Raw genomic sequence first — 22,376 nt, forward strand, 5'->3', positions numbered from 1 at the left:
TATTATTTAATAAAGTACTTTTGGAGGGGTTATTTTCTTTTTTTATTTTGTGTGTGTGGTTGATATTCGTTTTTTTTTTTTTGGCTCGGATCATTAAAAAAAGTATAATATTGTTACTAATATTTGGGAGACAATGAAAAACAATAAAAAAAGATTTAAAATTATTTTATTTAATATTTATTTAGAATAATTATATAATTTTAAATATAATAAATATATAATTACAGGTATTATGTGTATGAAGTTATAAATATTATGTTTTATATATAAAGTTATCTGTTAAAAATTAATCTGACCCAAATATATCTATAAATTGAAATTTGAACAAATTAAATAAAATATGCTTGTTTAGTTACGATATCAGCTATAACCAACTTATTCTAAAAACGTTTATGAGATAATTGCCAAAAAATTAGATCAACAAAGTAACCATTTTACGGCATGACAATTTATAAAGAAAAAAAAACTAATAAAAAATATATTATTTACTCTAAATATATAATTTACTCATCTCTCCCTCTTACTTAAAAGTTGGAATACCTTTAAAAAATCCAATAGAAAGAAGAACCTTATTATAAGGTAATCTTAGGAACTATTGGCCGAATAAAAATTTCAATTGAGTAAGTTGCGGAACAACATGATTTTAGCATTAGTTTAATGTAGACAACCTTATTTAGGGTTTTATTAATGTAATTACTTTGCGAAAGGCTCTATAAGTGTGCTCCGGTTTTAGTTTTAAGCTTTGTTTAAGGGTTTGAAGTGTTCAATTCTTTAGTGGAAATTTTCTAAAGGACCTAGCTAGTAGCTAGTAGCATATTACACTTGTTCTATATTTTCAATCCCCACGGACCCACTAAATAGAGGTACGTATTCTCCGATCCGAAACAATGCAAGTTTGTTTTGTCACGAGGAACCAATATTAATGGAGCAAGAAACACACAATTCATGATAAGAATAATTAAGAATCAAAATCATCCTTAATTAAACTTATAACCATTGACCGCTGCCCGTTACGAACCTGGGTAGGCTTCGTATCTAGTACAAAGTTGATAGTGTTAATAATAATTGCTATATTCTAATAGAAAAATTGAATTCGACCAGCCATAAGTTTATGACGTAAATTGCAAGGAAAACAATGAAGATAAGCATTGTATGAAGTCCACTACTATAACGTGATGGCAAAGCAAAATTGTTATACTGCTTTGGCTTTTAGTTAACACCATAGAGCACAACATAACCACATATGCACTTTCGTTAATAACAAGTGGGGGATATTAGACGTTGATATTGTTTTGGCGTGGGGAACAGAGAATTGACAAAGATTTGTAGCCAATAACCACAAAGTCAACATTGCCCCCCTAATAGAAATCTTAATTAAGCTAATTAATAGAATAATAATAATATGATGACCGAAAACGTACTAAAGTTGAATTTAAGAGAAAATGCGGGTTGAGTTAGGAGGCTCCTATGACCAATAATGTGAGGAGAAGTGGAAGAGGGAATAGTAGTGTATGTGTATGTGTATATTTATACGTATGATGTGATTCTTCCTCTGTCGCTCTTACGAGTTATGATGAGAATATGATTAATATTCCAAAGTGTAAGGGGCCCATTCCACCCCAAATCCTTCGCCCCTTGCCACTTCAACATCGTTATCGTTCTTCCTCTTTGATTTATTCGCCTTTCGCCACACCCATCAGCCATGCATACCTGCTCTTTCACCGCCCGATGCATGACACGTGTCTCGTCCAATCCACCTCGATCGTTCCAATACACTCTGGGCTCTCCATAACCCCATTTTTTAACTAACTACATGTAAAATATTGAAATATCTTGGAATTTCAAAATTATTGGAATATAGGACAAATTAAATGAAAAATCATGGGCATGAAAATCAAATCCCAGATTCTGCTGGATAGCCTCCATGAACCACCTATACATGTGCTTTAACATGCAGCATGATAAAGAATTTTAAATCTTTGTACAAATTATTATTATTATTATTATTATTATTATTATTATTATTATTTCCTTCAATCTACATCATTTTTTAGTGTGTTTGTCTTGATGCCTTAGAACAGAAAAGATGTTTTGATATCGTTAACCTTGGTAATTAAATTAAGGAACCACTCAGATAAAGACGTTAAAAATGTCTTTTTTATAAAGATATTTTTTAATAATTAAAATTTAACATATATAATCGATTAAATCGTGTTATTTTTGTCAAAATTAGATTAGACAAATTGATTTGACCAAAAAATAGTAAATCAAATTTTGAACTGGTTTAAATTAATATTATTTTTATAAAAAATTACTGTAATATCCTATTATAGAAAATGACTAAAATACTTCTATTATATATATTAATTTTAAAAATCTTAAATTAAATTAGTCTTCACGGCTTAGAAGCAATGAGGCAGAATTACGTGCCAATATATAATACTTATTTTTAAATTAATTTTATTATTTCTTGTTAAAAGAAATTAAAAAGTTCAAATTTTAAGTTACGATCTAAATTTTTACTTTAAAAGTATTTTAAAAATATTATGTGTAAACTAAAATTAGCTATCAAATATTTTTGTATAAATATATATAGTTTAATTAATTTTAATATTCTTTTATAATGTCACTCATTGTTTTTACAAATTCATAATATAATGTAAAAAAAATATGTAAAGAGTAACATTATCAAAAATAGAAATGATATTATTATTTATTTATTTATTACTATAACAAATTTATAATAATTAATGATAAAAGTGTAAGATTTAAATTGTAAATCTCATACAAAAGGAGTAAAAATCCAAAATAAAATATTCAGACCTATTTTAAATAATATTAATTTTGATATATTCATACGATTAATATAAAAATAACTATCAAATTTTCTGAATAAATACAATATACTTTCTCTATACTTAAATGTCAACATACAGGTTGCTTATGAAAATTTTTTAATAATAAGTAGTTCATTTTTATCCACGTTGTGCACCTTTTTATATTTTACACGGACGGGGATTTTTCCTAAATTCAGAAAGATTGGATTCTTTCATGACATATTAATCATAAAATCAGATGATACGGACCATAGTATCCTTACTAATCTTCCATTTTGGATGCATCGAGCAATATGTTTGCAATTTTTTAACATCATTTACTTTTATGCCCATCAGTCTATCGCGCACATTCAATAAGCATATGGCAACACTGAATTGGAAACCGAATTTGGAGCAGCACTAAACACACTTCATTATTTATTTTACCGTCTGTCTTTTCTGCATATTCTCACATTTTACGCTGTACCGGGTAAAATGCGAAGTATCCAAAAATAAATAAATAAACAATGAAATGCGATACAGCTAAGTACCATGGACCCTCCACCCTTCTGCCCCTCTGCTTCACGATATGCAAAAGAAATCCCACTTTGGCCCCACTTTCTACATTTTAAGGCCTCACTATTAAGTATTATCACTTACATTTTTATTCTTGCCATGAATTTAGACCTACTTACCTGGTTCTTTTTATTTACCCAAAAAATTCATTGCAATCTCCCTGCCAAAAGCAACACAAACCCAAAATGCGGAATCTCGTTCAGTCTTCAACCATGTAGATTCCGTTGAAAAGACACTGGAATGTATAAAAAGCCCCTATGAGCATAGGGTACATAGATGGTTTCGTGCAAACATGGAAAACACAATCCAATACCATGATATTAAAAATTAACAAGATATTCATATTAATGTATCTGGAATTTCATACTTGATAGATAGATAATATAAATATTAATAATATATCACTTGAGAACACATGGGACGGCTCTAATAGCACAAGAAAACCCAGAGTATCCTCAGTTGATCTAAACATCTTTGACTCAACCAAACAAAATTTAATATAAACTCATAAACCACTCGCTCAGGAACTGGTTTTGCAGTTCCAGAAATCTCACAAAACTTACTATAGAACTACACTCAAACATTAAACAAAACTTATATATATAGAGATATATATATTAGTAGATAGTAATCTAAGGCTTCTTATTGCTCCTATGTAGCTGCAAAACTTGTTACGCGCAGGGTATATTGAGGGGTTCCTCAATCCAACCAGCAAACTCATCAGCACCAAAATCATCAAAATCGAAATCAGGAAGTTGGCTAGGCCCATTATCATCCAAGCCGCAGATTTGCAAATCCTCGAACCCACCAAGATCATCAAATCCATGTCCAAAATCATCAAAATTTATCCAGTCAAAATCGAGTCCAAGGCCGATCTCAGGCACAGAAGCGGCGGCGGCAGACACGGAGACAGAAGACTGTTGTGGTGGTGGTGACGGAGGAGGGAGGTTCAGCATGCTCAAATCCGGTATCTCCAAGGCAGCCAATTCAGCCACCAAATCACCAGTCTCCAAATCATTAGTCTCAACAGCTTCATTAGCATTGGCATTAGCATTAGCACTGTTGTTGGGATGAGAAGCTGAAGAATCCAACTCAAGAACAGAGGACGGAGAAGTGCAAGAGAAAACGCTATCGGAGCCCTCCGATGTAGAGGACTTGTTGTCGGAAACACAAACTCCGGCGGGAGCAGGAGATGAGTTGCAGCAGTTGCTCTTGTCATCGGAGTTCTGAGACTGTGACTGAGACATGGACCTCGCCATGGCTTCAAACTCGAGCCTTTTAGCCTCGTAGGCCTGTGAAGCTTCCTCGGCAGTGTTGTAAGTACCCAACCAGATGCGTGCGCTCTTGAAAGGGTCGCGAATCTCAGCGGCCCATTTTCCCCACTTCCTCTGCCTAACACCTCTATACTTGCCGGAGGTTTGCCTCTTGGTACCGGTTGCCGGCGAAACCCTCCTCTTGAAGATGGGTTGTTTAAGTTTTGCAACAACTTCGGAGGAGGAGGTGGGAGTGGAGAGGCCGGAGGGAAGGGGGAGAGGGATCACATGGATGCTCCTCTTGATTCTCTTTTGGTTCATCTCTGAATCATCGTCGGATGAATCGGTTAATTCAGGATCCGCGTAGATTATGCGGAGTTTTCTGGTCATCTTGGAGGACTCGTGAGTTCTTTGCTTTGCTCTAGGTTGTTTCCGAGGCTCCGCCATGGTAGGCGAGGTAGAACAAGAATAACAAAATTTGTTTGTTTCGGGGGAAGACGAAAAACCCTCCAAAAACCCCTCAAAATACCCGGAAATAAGGGGAGAAAAAAATTTGAACAATTGAAGAGAAAGAAAGAAGGAAACAAAAGAAAAAAGGAAACAAAATTCCGCAATCTCAGGTGAGATCCCCTCTTAAGAACAAAAAAAGTGTTGAAAATCTTTGTATGTGAAAGCCTCCGAAACACACTACTCCAGAACAAGTCCTGCAGAAACACAACCAGAAACCTTCGTCAGACCCAGAATCTGGACGATGATACAAAATAACAAGTATTCAAGGGAAGAGAAAGTGTGAAGAGAGTGAAGAACGAACCTTCTTGGCCTCAAACGCATTGAAACAGCTGGGTTCACGAGAGTCAACCTCTGCTCGCTGAGGCAGAGAAGCATACAGCAGGCGGAGAACACCGACGAGATAGTCAATAACAGAGAATAAATCCAGAGCTGCTGATACAGAGCCCCAACTACAACCACTTCCGATTCAATAAACCCAGACGACATAAATCTCGCTGCTCCTTCCTTCTTCTCAACCCTTTCCCGCTGCAAAACTCACTGCAGGAATCCCAGAAGTTGGATAAACAGACCTTCTTTGCTGTTCTCTATCACTCTCTTCACAAGCCAAAAGAAACACAATACAGAGACAGAGTGAGAGAAAGGTTCAGCTAATGTTACAAAAACCAAATATATAGAGAGAAAAAACTAAAGATAGGTATGGGCTCCGATAACAAAAGTTATCACAAATCTAAGGCTAATATTTTATCTCTCTTTTACAAAAGAAAAAAAAAAAGTTATTGTGAATTTTTCTACAGATCTGAAAACCAGAACATGAGAACAGAGGTAAAACAATTATATAAGTAAAAAAAAAATTAGCCGACCTTGGTTGGAGACAAGCAGATTGGAACAGACACAAATCTCTATACAAACATCACCAGTCTCGGAAAATTATTTTTCTTTTTGAAGAAATTAAATTTTAAAAAATTATGAAAGCTCCATTGCACGACCACTGAAAATAAAAAATATTATTTTAATGTGTCAGTGTGTCTCGAAAACATGAAATGGTTGAAAATTCAGACCTCAGAGTGAAATTTACCTTTGTTTGTTTCACGGTGCAGAGGAGGCTGCTCTGTCTCTGCCTCTGTCGTCTTTCTATCTCACTCTCTCTCTCTCTCACTAGTGGCCCCTTCTGTCTAAAACGCTCTTTTCTATTCTACCAGGCCTGAACCATTCTCCTTTTTTTTATCACCGGTCAAAAATCCGCATTTAAAGTATTGAGTAGGTAAAACATATAATATTAATTATGGAAACTTTCATTTTCTTTTTTTTATTTTTGTTACTACTCTTAGATGTGAGCTGGCATGTGGCAGTGTTACATGACACATACATGATGCATGATCATCGTCGATGCATATCATACACTGATGTCTCTGAGACAACTTGGGAATCCAATGTTTTTATACAGTATTCACTTGTCACTGTTATATGCGGATGTGATTTGGTTTTGAAGATCTAACGGTTACTACTCTAGAAGTGTGTAACACGCGCGTGTAGAGAGCGTAAGTGATGATTGTAACATTTGCCAAGCAGCTTTTTGCGCCGCCAATGCTGACCAGCCAAACTAACGGTTGGTCTGCTCGCAATAACGGATTCCGTTGTTGTTATTTACAACAAATGACACTGAGATTCTTGCTCTCCAAGCATATAGTACTCCAATTATGGTACTTTCTTACGAAAAACATGTATAATCTTAATAATGATTAAATTATTAATATTTATAATAAAATTGTTTCCACTTATAATTCATAAGATATAGTAATATTTAGAATATACGAGTACATTAAAAATGAAAAGTCAATAAATTATTTATCTATTATGCATTAAATAGATATAAAGTTAAAAATGGTTCTTATGAATTATAAAGTAAGTTAATTATTTTTTATGATTTTTTTTAAGTAATGTTAGGTCCATTTTATAAATATTTTTTGTTTATATTTTAAGTTTATTTGATAAGTAAATTCTTGCACAAATTAAAGACAGTGCGATTTTATAGATTTATAAGTGCGTGCTAATAGCCTTTATATCATGTGCTTGTGCTTGTGCTTGCTTGCAGCTTTTAAAAGATCGGGTTACTTTTGAAAGCACCTATGATAGAGCTTTTCAAAGTTGACTTGTACTTTTCAAAATTTAAAAGTCTAATATAACCTCAAATGTTAACTAATTTTCAAATTTAATGCTTGTATTTATGTCTATTATAGTATTTTTAAATTTTAAAAACTATTTTACCAAACACAATTGATGTTGCTTATGTTTATTAAAAGCTATTTTTAATTTGATTTACCAAACATAAATGCTACAACTTTTAAAAAGCTATCTTTTAAAAGTTAATTTTTATAAGCTTACTTTTGAAAAGTAAAAACTTTACCAAAGTAAGCCTTAATTTGTTTTAGAGTGTGATAATAGCCAATATGTTTGTTGGTAGATTTAACTATTACTATATTATTTATGATCACATTCAGTATATATGTCTAATTTATTGAAAAAGGTAGATTATTAAAACCGATTAATAACTATTTTAGAGTTAATTCAATTAATACTAAATTTAAAAAAAAAAACAAATAATGCATAACATATTACTTTTTTATTAATCAAATTATTATAATTTAAATTAATTTTAAAATACAATTTAAAATTATAGTTTTGATCTTATCACATACATGACACAGATAATTACACTTGTTATATACTAAAATTATATTTTTTTCTGTTACAACATTTCTCTTTTAAATTTGAATTTTTTACTTAAATATATAGTTTTATCTTTTAAATATTTTAGTTCAACAGTTTTTTACAATTAATTCCGAATACTTTTGTGTATCTAGATGAAATAATTATATTTATATTACACAATATATATATATATATATATATATATTACTAATTATATCATAGAATGACAAAATAATATATATTATTATGAAGCATTTTGACAATATGAGTGATTTTTTTTAATATTCTATAAAGCTTTGATTTTACGTAGGATAAAAAATCTAAATAAACCAATGATAACTCAAATTATGTAAATCACCTAAATAAAAAAAATTATTACGTACATGTCCCTAAAGGCATACTTAATTTAGCATCGTTGGTATTAAATCAAAACAGTTATATTCGATTTAGTAGTATTTCATGCAAATCGAATCATATTCATTCGATTTATGTATGCATGGTGAATATTTCTAGTAAATCAAACGAGCCCAATTCAATTTATCATGCTCGTAATGTCTATGAATAAATAGATATAGAGGCAAGTCGATTTAGTATGTATTCAACAAGATATATAAATGGATGTAACTTAATTCGATTACTAGGTCACAAATGTATATAAATAGCTATTGAATGTGAATTTTTTTGTCATAGTAATTTGCAATGGCTAATGATGAGAATTTTTTAGTTTTGGTGCGCTATAGAGGATCGATTAAGGAAAAAATGCGTTCCGGAATTAAGTTTACTAATAAGGAATCGCTTAGTGTTTTCTTCAAACTTTCAATGAGTTTACCGAGTTTCAGAATACTATAATCCGAAAACTGGGGCTGCAAGACGTGAAATGGGTAGAGAAGTTATTCTACCGAATTTCAATTTCCGTTTTGCAGGATGATGTGAAGTATGATTCGTTCGTCATAGGCAGCTACAAAAATTTGCAAGTTTTGCTTCATTGTCGCCGGCAATTTTCGGAGGTGAGAACCCCTGAGCTGTTAGCCGAGTTTGTGGATGTGATCTCTAGTTCAGGAGGTTTTAGCCGGAATCCTCAGCCTTCAGCCACGGTAGCCTGCTCTAGTCCGAAGCCCATTGGTGCCTCTTCACCTCTGCCATGATTGAGCCTGAGGCAGCTTTGGTTGCATCCCATCATTCGCTGTTGATCTAAACTGCACTCGTGACAAAGAAGTGGGTGACACTAGATCCTTCAGTGATATTGTGATTGCAGTTGCGATGGCCGGCATTCCTGATGTAGTACCGGAATCCCGACAGGGTAGAGCACCGGATGGTGTGGAAGATGCATTTCAGGATGAGGATGATGATGATGTGGAGCCTGCCACGATTGTAGAGATAGCGATGATGAGCTAGCGAGGAGTACTCCAGTTAGGGGTGGTGGAGCGGCTAGTTCAGGAACTCCGCAATATCTCCCGCACTTTTCAACTTTGGACTTGGATGTCATGAGACAACAGGAGGTACCTGCCGTGCCTGTCAGATTTGGGGCCAGAGACACATAGGATACAGGAGGACTAACGGTATACCATGCTGCCTCTTCATGCTCATGATACAGCGGTGGAGCTGCATGACATTGAACAAATTCTCTTAGAATCATAATACTTTACAAAACAACAACCACCTAAAATGGATAATTTTAATAAAAAATACTTTAACCAGAATTCTATGAAACTCTCAAAATCCCTTATCCAACATGCATTTGTGATTTGAATACTCTAACACACTACTGTCCTTATATCAATATTCTAACCACTATTCGAGATTTAAAAATTTTAACATTTATAATATTCAAGTTCTAAACAGTTTAATATCACTAATCAACTTCTAACACACTAATATCCCTAAATCAAAACTCTAACTACTACTTGAAGTTAAGACATTCTAATCATTTTAATAATCAAGTTTTAAACGATTTAATATCACTTGCAATTATTTATTTATTTTTTTATAGAAAATACAAAAATTAAAATTTTATTTACTAACCTCTTCATGCACGCTACTAGTGATATGTGCGACTCCATCCAACCGGTAGATTTGACTTGGATCGTCTTCCATTTCGATAGGATGTGTTGCTTTATCTGGATTTTGTGGGGTATGATTTGGTAAAATGTAATTTGAATGAAGTGAATTCAAATTATTTATAGTGGTTGTGCATGTAAATCGACTGAGGCTATTTCGATTATACATTGAACAACCAACCTATATAAATTGAATAAAGGCTTTTCAATGTAATTCGAATTCAGCCAATTCAAATTACTATGGGCACAAACCTTGGACTAAATCAAATTACCCTAATTTGATTTACTATGGGTGGCACAAACCTTGGACTAAACTCTATGCATTGTTTAGTAAATCTATGGGTCCTAATTCAATTTAGTGGGAGCATGGCTAAATCGACATGGATCAATTCGATTTATGCGTAGTACAAAGTTTCTTATTAAATCGATACAAGCTAATACGATTTACTACTATAACTTATAATTTGAATTACACTAATTCGATTTATATTATTACATGCTTTGAAAACTTCACGTACCATTCTTTATTTCGAGTGATTCACTTAGGTAGCGATTGTTTTGAGGTACTAAGACAGAGACTCGGAGACTAAAACTCAATATCATGTTTGTTGATTTAGAGACTGGTACTAAAATTTCTGTTTCTGTCTCCAAAATTTCAATATTTTAGTACCTCAAAAAAGTAGAGACACAGGAGACTAAAATTTTTAGAGATAGAGACTGAAACTTTAATAACATTTTATATCTAAAATACTTTCATTTTAATTAATTAATTTCAATTTTACCCTTTGTACAAACTAAATTAGAATTTCATTCTTGTTTCAATTTCTCTCTCCCATTTTGCACTAAACAGAATACTGAGATTTATTTCAATCTCTGTCTCCTAGTCTCTGTCTCTCAGTCTCAGTTTTTCCGTCTCTGTCTCTCTACCAAACGCTACCTTAAATCTCATTGTCATTTGGTTTATCTAAGTGCTTGTTTGGGTGCCATTATTTTGATAAAAAATGATATTTTTAATGCAAATATCCTTTTTTAGTGTATTTGGCAAATTTCTAATAGTAAAAATAAAAGCATTAGAAAAATCAGAAAAACATATTTTTTTAGAAGTTTAATTTACATCTTTTTTTCTTAAAAAAAGATTTTTTTTTCATGTAATAAATAAACAAAAAGTATTTTTATATTGTTATACCCAAACATAATTGATAAATAAAAATATCTTTTTGCATGAGATACCCAAATATAAAATTGCTTTTACTTTTCTATAAAATCTTTTAAAAAAATAACTCAAAAAAATATTTTCTTAACACTATATTTGGTTTAAAAAAAAATTGAAGGAAAGAAAAATGATTAAAAAAATGAGTGAAAAAATTTATTTTCTTTTATTTAAATGCCAAAAATAAAACAGAAAAGAAAGATATATAGCCAACCTGTTTACAACTCATAAATCACAATTATTACAATTCATCTATAAAAGTCTATATAAAAAGTATTTATATATGAATAAAATATTTTAACAATAATTTAATGACAACAAACTCATTAATTTTAAGTAATTATAGTTGTTCAACGGAAAAAGCTAAACTTTCATGGGCAAATCCTGTTTTTAATGTATTTCTAAAAGTATAATATTTTTTTCCTTTTTTATTGTTACTATATACAAAGACAATAATTATTTTCCTTAAACACAAATATTATAATAAATAATAATTAACAGACGAAATTATAGTGTTTTTTTAATTTATTACCTACGTATTATTTGTTAGTTGATTTTATCTTTTTTTATTTAATATTGACATTCTTAATTACTACAAAGATGGTGTAAAAATTAAATAATAATTAATCAATTAAAATTATAATAATTTTAAATTTAAATCCATGTAGACAAAAATTTAAAGATAACATATTAAAAAACATTAATATATATAATTTAAAATTTAAAATTTAACAACACAAGTTTAAATAAATTTTTACTTCCACAATAAAGAATTCTACAAAATATATCACCTATTGAATTTGAATGATCTTTTAATTTATGAAAATAAATTCATTATTTCAATCAGTCCAACTACACATCCAAATATTTTTGTATTCAAATCCAATCAAGCAAGCTCAAACTCAACAAAAATCACTTTCATTACACATGTGTATACTCATACGCATTTCAATAACGCTTCTTCGTCTTCGTCTCCATCTTCGTCCTCATCTTCGTCTTCGCGTTCTTTCTTTTTTTTCTCCATTTTCTTGTTTTTTTTTTATCTTCGCATTTCTTCTTCTTCTTCATTTTTGCGTTCCTTCTTCTTCTTCGCGTGTTTTCTCTCAATCGTCATTCTTTTATTGTTGCTGTTGTTGTTGCACTTTTTCTTTTCCTTCTTTTAATTGAGGTTTATTTGGATCCAGAAATGAATCGAATTTGGTTCTGATTTGGTGAATACTTAACAGTAGTATCAAGTGAACCTAACTCAATTTACAAATGAACCGAATTTGGTTCAGATTTGAACAAAAAGTGATAAATATTTAATCAGCAAGAAAAATACATTTCAATTCATTTCTACATGCAAATGAACTCAATTAAACTAAGAGATGAACCGAATTTCTTAAGGAATAACAGATTTAGTAAATACTTAAAAGTAGTATCAAGTGAACATAATTCAATTCACAAATGAACCGAATTCGATTCAAATTTGAACAAACAGTTAAAAAATTACTTAAAAAATAAAAAATTTGGTCAATACTTATCAGCAGCATCAAGTGAATCTCAATTAACACACAAATGAATCGAAATAAACTAAGAAATGAACCAAAATTATTTAATGATGGCATCAGAAAAAATCAGAACTAATAAAGATATTAGCAAAATGTTAAAGAAGAAGAAGAAAGAAAGAAAGAAAGAAAGAAAGAAAGAAAGAAAGAAAGAAAGAAAGAAAAAGAGATGGAGGAGTGTAATTTAAAAAATTGTTATAACAATTTGGTTAGATTTGGTTAAGTATTTTATTTGGATATAAAGCTTTATTATATTTCAATTAACCATGAGATCAAATTTAAATCCCATTAACGAAATCAAAATTATTTTTTAAGAAAAACCCTAAACGACCCTGACAATTATCTCAAAAGACAACGAGATCCTTAAAAAAATCCAATCCGATTTTTGAACTTTACTTTTATGGGACTGATTAGTCTTTGTGTCAGTGTTTTTTTTTTTTACATAGGGGCTAATCAGTCCCATAAAAATAAAATTCAGGGGTCGAGTTGGGTTTTTTTTTTGTTCAGGACCTCGTAGTCCTTTCGAGATAATTGTCAGGGGTCGGATTGGGAATTCACTCTTTTTTTGCATGTTTATAATAGAAAATCACGGTAATCAATTACTTGATACGATTAATATTTCGTGAATATCTCAAATTATAAATCTTCATTTTAACTTGGCCGAAGTTGTTTTAAGGCCCAATTTAGATAAATAACTTGATTATGCTCCTTTTTAAAAAATAGTTTAGATAATAAATTACTATATTAAAAATAACTTATAAATAAGTTATTTTGTGTTTAGATTTTTAGTTTTAAAAGTACTTATTTTATAGAAATGTAATAAAAAGTAGTAGTATTATGAGAGAAGTTATTTTTTTAAATTTCTCTATAAGCTCCTAAATAACTTTTTAGAAAAATACAATTTGGTTTTGAAAATTGCACCAAACATTAATATTACTACTTTCATAAGTCAAAAGCTCAAGAAAACTACTTTTAAAGAGCCTAAGGATAAGGATTCTTAGTAAAAACAGCTTATAAATAAGTTATTTTGTGTTTGAATTTTTAGTTATTGAAGTACTTATTTTAAAGTTGTAGCGTTTGGATAAATAACTCAAAAAATACAATTTTTTTACACAAAAAATGGATATTAAAACGACGATGATAACAAATACTTTTCAATATTGAAGGTTGATTTTACATAACCTAATCACTAAAATTACAATAACTGATTTTTTATTTACTTTTTTATTAGTTCTATTTTGTAGACAATTGATTCTTCCTATGTAATATTATTAGAAATTGGTTTTTCTACTTCACCTTCACCCATAACGGTATTCTTGTATGTGGTGAAGAGTAATAAAATTTTAATTCACAATAACCTTGATGAAAATGCCAAAGAAATTATTGTGTAGTTAGTGTTCGTTGTTTTATTGTGTATGATATGGTAGATAAAAATAAAAATAAATGTGAAATGTGTGTCAATGTATATTTTATTGATGTTTTTTATTTTTTTTTTACTCCTATTAGAATTCCCTCTTCTTTTACTGAGGTCAAGAACTTGCTATAACTAACTATAAAAATAATAGCAAGCTATATAAAAATAAAATCACACGTGAAAAAATAAAATTAGAACTAAAATTTCGTACTACACACAATGTTAAATACAAATTTAATAATAAAAATAGAGTGGTAAAATTATAAAAAAAAACTAGAAGGAATACATGTAATAGGTGATTTAGATAGAACATTGTTTTAAAATGGTGATGGAGGGTCAATACGTCCAGCAGATACAACATTGTGTAAAAATAATGGTGAAAGGCCAGTGCTACTAGCAGATGAAACCTTGTGTGAACTTCTAGCAGATGAAACCTTGCAAAAAAATGGTGGTAGAGGGTCTGCATTTTCAACAGAAATAAGAAACATTTTTTAACAGAGCAAGAATGAAAGTAAATTTATTTTGTTTTAAAGTCAATTTTTTTACGAGTGGTAAAATGACTTATCAAAAAGAAAAAGTCATATATTTTTACTTATTCAAAAATTTGTGAATTAACTTTTTGAAAAGTCAAAATTTTTTTTGAAAATGATGTCAAACACACATATTGTGACTTTTCATGATTAAAAAGTCAAGTAAAATAGCTTCTGTTCTTTTCTAAACAAACTCTAAATCTAACTAAATTACATGCAATTTTCTTTGCTTCTAATAAGTATTTCTAAATTCAAAGCAAAAAACTGCGAAATGACCATTCAAATTAAAAACTCCACTTAAACACAGAGTAATTTATATATTTTTGAGTATATACCCATTTTGGTCCTTAAAGAATTTTAAACCAGACATTTTAGTCCTTAACTAAAATTAATTACTCGATTGGTCCCTAACAATTAATTCCGTCAGTCACTTAGGTCCTTGACTCCGTCAACTCTAACGAAAGACAAAATGGTCCCTGAAAACTCTAACATGGGACAAAATGATCCCTGACAACTCTAACAAGGGACAAAATGATCTCTGACACCTTTATTCGAAAATGACATTGTTCTTCCCTAATTTTTATCATATCTTGCATAACCCTAACATTTATACTCTCCTTCTTCACCTTCACAGTCTTTTTTTTTATCTTTCTCTTCTTTCTTTTCAGCTCCAAAATTAAGCCATGGTGTAATTGTCACATGTGTCACACCTACCTAAACATGTCATGAACCACACACTTTCTAAATCTTTGTGACTAGTACATCCACCTCCTCTACACTTTACCCACCAAAAGCATCCACTTTTACGTCTTTGATAACATCACCTCCAACCCGGACAACGTCCACGACATCCTCAAGACCAAGTTCCGTAACTACTCCAAGGGCACGCCTTTCTCCACTCTCCGGCAAGCAATATAGATTGTTGGACATTAGGACATCATGAGAAGATTCTCCTTCGACATCATATGCAAATTCTCATTTGAAATAGACATCGAGTGCTTTATTCCTTCTTTTCTGGCGTCCAAGTTGGCAGATATCTTCGACCTCGCATCCAAGCTATTACAACGAGCAATGTCGCCGTTGCCGCTCATATGAAAACTGAAGCGATTACTGAACATTGGTTCAAAGAAGAAGCTGAAGGAAACGATCGGAGTGGTAGACAATGTGGTCATGGAGATGTTAGGGCAGAGGAGGAGGGAAATGGCAACGACGATGACGAGTCTTAACAAATCAAACTTGCTCTCTAGATTCATGGGATCCATCGAAGACGACAACTAGCTAGTTGAGAGATATAGGCATTAGTTTTCTGAGTATGAATTGGTTGAGAACAAGTTGAGGATTTGAAGTTATAGTGTTAGACTGTTAGTGTGTTATGCGAGATATGATGGAAATTGGGAGAGAACGGTGTCGTTTTCGAACAGAGGAAATTAGGGACCATTTTGTCCCCTGTTAAAGTTTTCAGGGACTATTTTGTCCTCCGTTAGAATTAACAGAGAAAAGGACCTAAGTGACTGACGGAGTTAATTGTTAAGAACCAATCGAGTAATTAATTTTAGTTGGGAACTAAAATGTCCAGTCTGAAATTCTTTGAGGACCAAAATGAGTATATACTCTATATTTTTTCTCACTCTTTTGTAAGAAGATATTTGATCTTTTTCATTCTCATTCAAAATATAGTGAATTCTATGGTATAGAAATTTTTTTTCTATACATAAAGAAACTAATGTGGCAAATTTAGCAGTGACACTTATTTATTGTCATTATTACTTTGTTCAGATGTGATAAGACAAATACATAAAAATTTAGATTTTATTTTTTAATTAAATATTATTACTAATGAAACTTTAATTACATATATATTTTTGTTATATTGGACTAAAAAAATTAGGCCAAAAATAAACAATAATTTTTAGACTATAATAGATTACTATTAAAAAATATATTTTATTGTGTTTACTTTATCAATAAAATTAATAATTTTTATTAAATATTTAAGTATGCATAAATAATATTAAATGCTACAAACAATAAATATTAAAAAAATAAAGATTCAAATTCAAAATTTAGTTTTTAAATTATTGTGTATAATACTAAATTTTTCTTACGTTTTGTATAAAAAATTAGCAAGTGTTATTTTTATTTTGTAAGAGCATTTTAAAAAAAAAATTGTCAATAATACTAAATTTTTCTTACATTTTGTATAAAAAATTAACAATTGCTATTTTTATTTTGTGAGAGTACCTTTAAAAAAATTTGTCATTGGATTTATGAATTAATTAAAAAAATTCTTTAGTCCATGAATTATTTATTTTTTAAAATTAATTTATAATATTTTGATTTATAGTAAGAATAATAATTTATTTAGAATTGTAAATATAACAACAAGTTAAATTTAAAAAGATGAAAAAATATTCATATGCAAAACTGGAACATAAATAAATATTCATACATATCAAATAATTTTAAATATTGAACATTTTAAAAAATATTCATAGGTACTAAATAATTTTAGTTATGTTTCAGATTTCAATTTTGTTCTTTAAGTTTTTTTTTCTCATCTTTTTAAATTTAACTTTGTTGTTATATTTGTAATTTTAAATAAATTATCATTCATACTATAAATCAAAATATTATAAATTAATTTTAAAAAATAAATAATTCGTGAACTTACACAAATCTAATCTTTCAATTTGTGAATTTTAATTTTTAAGAATTTTTATAATACAAAACCGACCCTCTAATTTGTGAATTATTTGCACAAAATTGATTCTCTAATTTGTGAACTTACACAAATATGATTCTCCAATTGTTGAACTTTAATTTTTTTTAATTTTTAAAATATAAATAAAACTCTCTAATTTGTGATTACATCTATACTAAATTAAGACAGACTATTTTTACATAACCGAAAATAATACAACAATAATTTTATATACAGAAATCAATCATTCTTAAATCAAATGACAAAAATTTTTAAAATTACTCTCACAAAATAAAAAATAACACCTATTATTTTCTTATACAAAATATAAAAAAATTCAATGTTATACATAATAATTTAGAGACTAAACTTTGAATTTGAATGTTTATTTTTTAAATATTTATTGTATAGTATTTAGCATTATTTATCGCATACTTAGAATATTTAATAAAAATTAATTAATTTTATTGATAAAGTAATCACAATAAAATATGTTCCTTTAATAACAATTCATTATAGCCAAAAAATTATTATTTTTCCTTGGCCCAATACAACAAAAATATGTTTATAATTAATGTTTCATTAGAATTAATGTATTTAATTGAAAAAGACAAAATCTAAACTTTTATGCATTTGTCTATCAAATATGAACAAATGAATAATAACAAAAAATAGGTGTCACTTTTACATTTTTTTAATTTTAATATGAGGCTAAGTTTGGTGTATCCCATGGTTATTGGGGACTGGCGTGCATTACATGGGTATGGGGGCTGCGTAGGCAAAATCGAACGGTCCGATTTATGGAGCATGTAATTGGACTGTCCAATTACTAGCGTGGAGGGTAAACAAATCGGACCGTCCAATTTGCGTACTACAGCCACGTGTCACGCATGCATCAACCCGTCAGTGGATCCCTCATGACATTCGAGTAATACCCAATCATTCATCCAAGTGTCCTACTTCGTTCAACACTCACTCTCCACCTTTCTATCTCTTTTAAACCCCATTCTCTTTCTTCCATTGAAGCTCCGGCAGAAGCCAAAAAATTCAAAGAGGGGAGACCGAAGTAAATAATGTCAAGAAGACGAAGAACAAAAGATATTAATCGTTTAGAATTATACATCGTTAATTATCTTGATCATCCTAATTATGTAAGTTTGTTTTACTAAATTATTTTTTTTAATTTAAATAATAATAATTAAGTTAAGTTAAATATTTTATTCGAATATTTAGTTAGTGTATGCTGTTAGTTAGTTCAAGTGTTATAGTTATGTAAGTATAATTAGTGAAGTAAGTAACATAGATTATTTTTTCTTGAGATATATTGTTATTATTATTATTATTATTATTATTATTATTATTTTTCCTGGTGGCCGTTAATTTAGGTTTAGGTTACTAATTTAATCTAATTTAGGTAGTTAATTACGTTAGGAATAACGTGGTTAGTTAATAGAATATATTATGTATGGTTGTTAATTTTTTTATATGTGCCCGTACAGTGATCATGATAATAATAATATATATATATAACAAATATGAGGAATCAGTTATATTAATATAAATTAGGTATTATTAATAATAATTATTATAAACCAAATCGGATTTAGTTTAGATATTAGAATATATATTTTTATTGCCGTCGACTAATAATAATAATTAGATTTAATTTTAAATTTATTTGAGTTTAACATTCTATTTATACTAAACGAATGGAAATTGTTATTAAGAAATAAATAGGATTTAGATATTAGAAAATATAGTTTTGATAGAAATAATAATAATAAATAGATGTATATTTTAGATTCATTTAAGGTTCATTAATTATGTTATGTTGCTTATGTGATAATGAGAAGGGTAGAATGTTAAATATTGTATGTTAATTAAGTATGGTTATGGTTGATTAATGTGATATATAGTAATATTTTGTAGGGTTCACGGATGTTAATATGTGATCATTATTTGCCACCGGATCCATATAATCCAATTGTGGAGGGGCATTTGCAGGAGACAAGATTTTATCACGTTTCTCAGATCGGAGTTGTCCAATGTTAGTCGGCATTGGTTAATGCTCTGATCGAGAGATGGCAGCTCAAGACTCATACCTTCCATTTTTCAATTTGTGAGTGTGCCGTGACGTTGGAGGACGTGGCGGTAATATTTGGCCTTCCGACAAATAGTATTCTAGTAACAGGACCGACTCTGAGTAGTTATGAGGCATTAGAAGTCGAATGCCTCCAACATTTTGATGTTGCACCCAGGAAGACAGAATGTAGAGGAAGTTTCGTAAAGTTGACTTGGTTTCGGAGACTGAAGGAGCATTTAGTCTTAGATAATGATATTCATATTCAGAGGTACGTAAAGTGCCACATAATGTTATTATTTGGGACAATTATGTTTGCGGACAAGTCTGGGACAGGAGTGCACTGAAAATTTCTGCCGTTGCTCCGTAACTTTGGCGGGATCAGAGAATTTAGTTGGGGTTCGGCATGTTTGGCGCACTTGTATAGAGCATTGTGTAGGGCTACTCGTGTCGACTGCAAGGAGATTGATGGACCGTTGACCCTTCTACTTGCTTGGGCTTGGATTCGTTTACCATTTCTCTCACCGATACCAGACAATCCTCGAGTCTTTTCGCTAGCAAACAGGTAAGTTCAAGCATCACATGCTTTGAATAAGTGCATCACGTTTTAGTTGAGAGTTTTATCATAAATATTTATATAACGGGTTGTATGATGTCAGCTGGCGTAATTGGGACCGTGATCAGCGGCCTTACAGATATCATTCTATGGATCACTATAGGAGGGTATTGGACGATCTGCAGGAAGGACAAGTATGTGATATTCAGTTAATTTTATATTTTTTATTAGCCGTGTTATTATCTGGTGTGTAATATTCTGTTAGCTTCAATGTGTTCAGTTTGTTTGGGAGGCTTATGCAATTGATCGCATTGAGGCGGGTGTGATTCCGGCTGACATCCGCCACCACTCGGTTATTTAGAGTGCAACCATGCCGCTGATCTCTTTTGAATGCATTGAGTGGCATGCGTCTGATAGGTTGAGGAGACAATTTGGTTTGAGTCAGGGTGTGCCTCATCAAGCGCGGGACCTAGGTGATGCACATGGTGAGGTCTTGACTGGACCTAAGAATGAGGATTGGTCCGATGTGCACTCATTCTGGGTGATGCAATGAACGAATCGGTATAGTCACATTCTTGCTGATCCACTGGTTCCATTACATAATCCTTTAGATATTTACATGCAATGGTATCGGGGGACATATGGTGCCCACTTGCAACTGACCAATCTCGCAATTCAAGAGAATCAAGAGGGCCATCCAGCGGATGATCAAGAGAACCAACAACAGTAACCAGAACCGCCGCCTCCATCACCGCCCCCACCGCCACCCCCAGTTTCTCAGCCAGTAACACAAGAGGAGCCTCAGTCATATATTCCTCAGACTCAGCCCGCGGATTACTTTACTCCATTGGTTTCATTACATCAACAGTATTAGGGTGTTCCACATTTTGACTCAGGAGAACAAGCCTCGTTTAGCCAGTTACTTGGATTCATGGCTTCGCAGCATTCGAGTGGTATTGCTTCAGGTAAGATGTCCTTAGACTCGAGAGCTTGACACCACACATTCTCATCACATTCTGGAGGTCGACATTCTATTGATTCGAGTAGGAGTGATGCTGGCATCGGAGGTATCATATAAAGTGAGAACCCCCAGCGTATTCCGATGAGTCTAATTCATGAGAGTAATAAGGCAGCTGATGATGAGGCTGATGACTATCTAGTAGATCATCTAAATGAAAACGAGGATGAGGATGATGACGATGATGAGGATGAGGATGAAGATGAGAATGCAGATGATGATGATGATGACTCCCACGGTGACGATCCAGCGCCTAGTGCAGATAAAATAATTTATTCGGGTGAATACAATGTATAAGCTATATTTAATTGAGTTATACATATTATTAGAGTTTGTTGTATTTTGATAGCTACAGCCACAAGCAAAAAGGGAAAAGGCTATGACCTTAGGATTGATCCTCCACGCCGAAGCACTAATAGATATACTCCGTCTGCTTTTAAAAGGGTTGCAAAGAAGTGCAAAAAGTTCTGTAATCAAATGAAGTGGAGCAGAAGAAAGTAGTGATTTCATGTCATACTATGTTCATTGGAGTTTATGTCATGTGCTATTTTACCTCCGTGTTGTTATTTTAGGTCATGTATTATTTTAATTCGCACGTACTTTGTTCATCGGAGCTTATGTGATGTACTATTTTACTTCCTGTCGTTATTTTAGGTCATGTATTATTTTAATTTGCACGTACTATGTTCATTGGAGTTTATGTGATGAACTATTTTATTTGACATGTACTATGTTAAGTAGAGTTTATGTAACTAAATATGTTTGATTTTGTATAACATGTTCATATAATGGGTTCAGACATTCATGCAACAAGATCATTAATTCATATAACAAGTCTATAGAACAAGTTCATACAACAAGTTCATAAATGTCAGACATAAATATAACAAGGCCATATAATAGGTTCAAATAGTCATGCAACATCATCATAAATTAATATAACAAGTTTTATGTGGCTGGATCTGCACTTGCACCACCACGTTGACAACATCTGCTACGGATGTGGCCCTCGGCTCCACATTGGTTACAGCACCTCGGTGCACGCAACATCCGAGTATCCATCTCATTCAAGAAGCGGGACATCTTTGGCCGACCTTTGGCAACACGTCTGAGAAACGAATTGCCTACGAATCGAGGACCAGTATAAACAGGCCACGTCGTCGGATTTCCTAGCGGCCTAAACCTAACTCTATAAACTCTTCGAATTTGGTCCATCTTGTATACTTCATGAACGTACACCTGCCAATCAAGTCGCTGATTTGCACAACAAGCAAATACATGTCGACACGGAATGCGATCCACTTGGAATTCACCACAGTCGCATACTCTTCGACGCAAGTCGACTGCATACTCCACTCCACTAGGCATCTCACGTACCTCAAGTACCTCATTCTGCCTA

General features: G+C 31.4%; 2 protein-coding genes across 2 annotated transcripts; both read right to left on the reverse strand.

The window, feature by feature from the left end:
- Nucleotides 1-3,712: 3,712 nt before the first annotated feature.
- On the reverse strand, nucleotides 3,713-5,092 carry LOC130948661 (ethylene-responsive transcription factor ERF118-like). The gene has a single exon (XM_057877500.1). It carries the CDS (start codon nucleotides 5,090-5,092, stop codon nucleotides 4,064-4,066), a length of 1,029 nt encoding a protein of 342 aa, XP_057733483.1. The 3' UTR covers nucleotides 3,713-4,063.
- A 23-nt stretch (nucleotides 5,093-5,115) lies between these two features.
- LOC130948662 (uncharacterized) lies at nucleotides 5,116-5,947 on the reverse strand. Its single transcript, XM_057877501.1, has 2 exons — nucleotides 5,457-5,947; nucleotides 5,116-5,349 (listed from the first exon to the last, which is right to left on the reverse strand). Exons 1-2 carry the CDS (start codon nucleotides 5,639-5,641, stop codon nucleotides 5,262-5,264), a joined length of 273 nt encoding a protein of 90 aa, XP_057733484.1. The 5' UTR covers nucleotides 5,642-5,947; the 3' UTR covers nucleotides 5,116-5,261.
- Nucleotides 5,948-22,376: the final 16,429 nt, after the last annotated feature.

The sequence above is a fragment of the Arachis stenosperma genome, chromosome 9 (genome assembly GCF_014773155.1).
Source record: "Arachis stenosperma cultivar V10309 chromosome 9, arast.V10309.gnm1.PFL2, whole genome shotgun sequence".
NCBI classification, from domain to species: domain Eukaryota; kingdom Viridiplantae; phylum Streptophyta; class Magnoliopsida; order Fabales; family Fabaceae; genus Arachis; species Arachis stenosperma.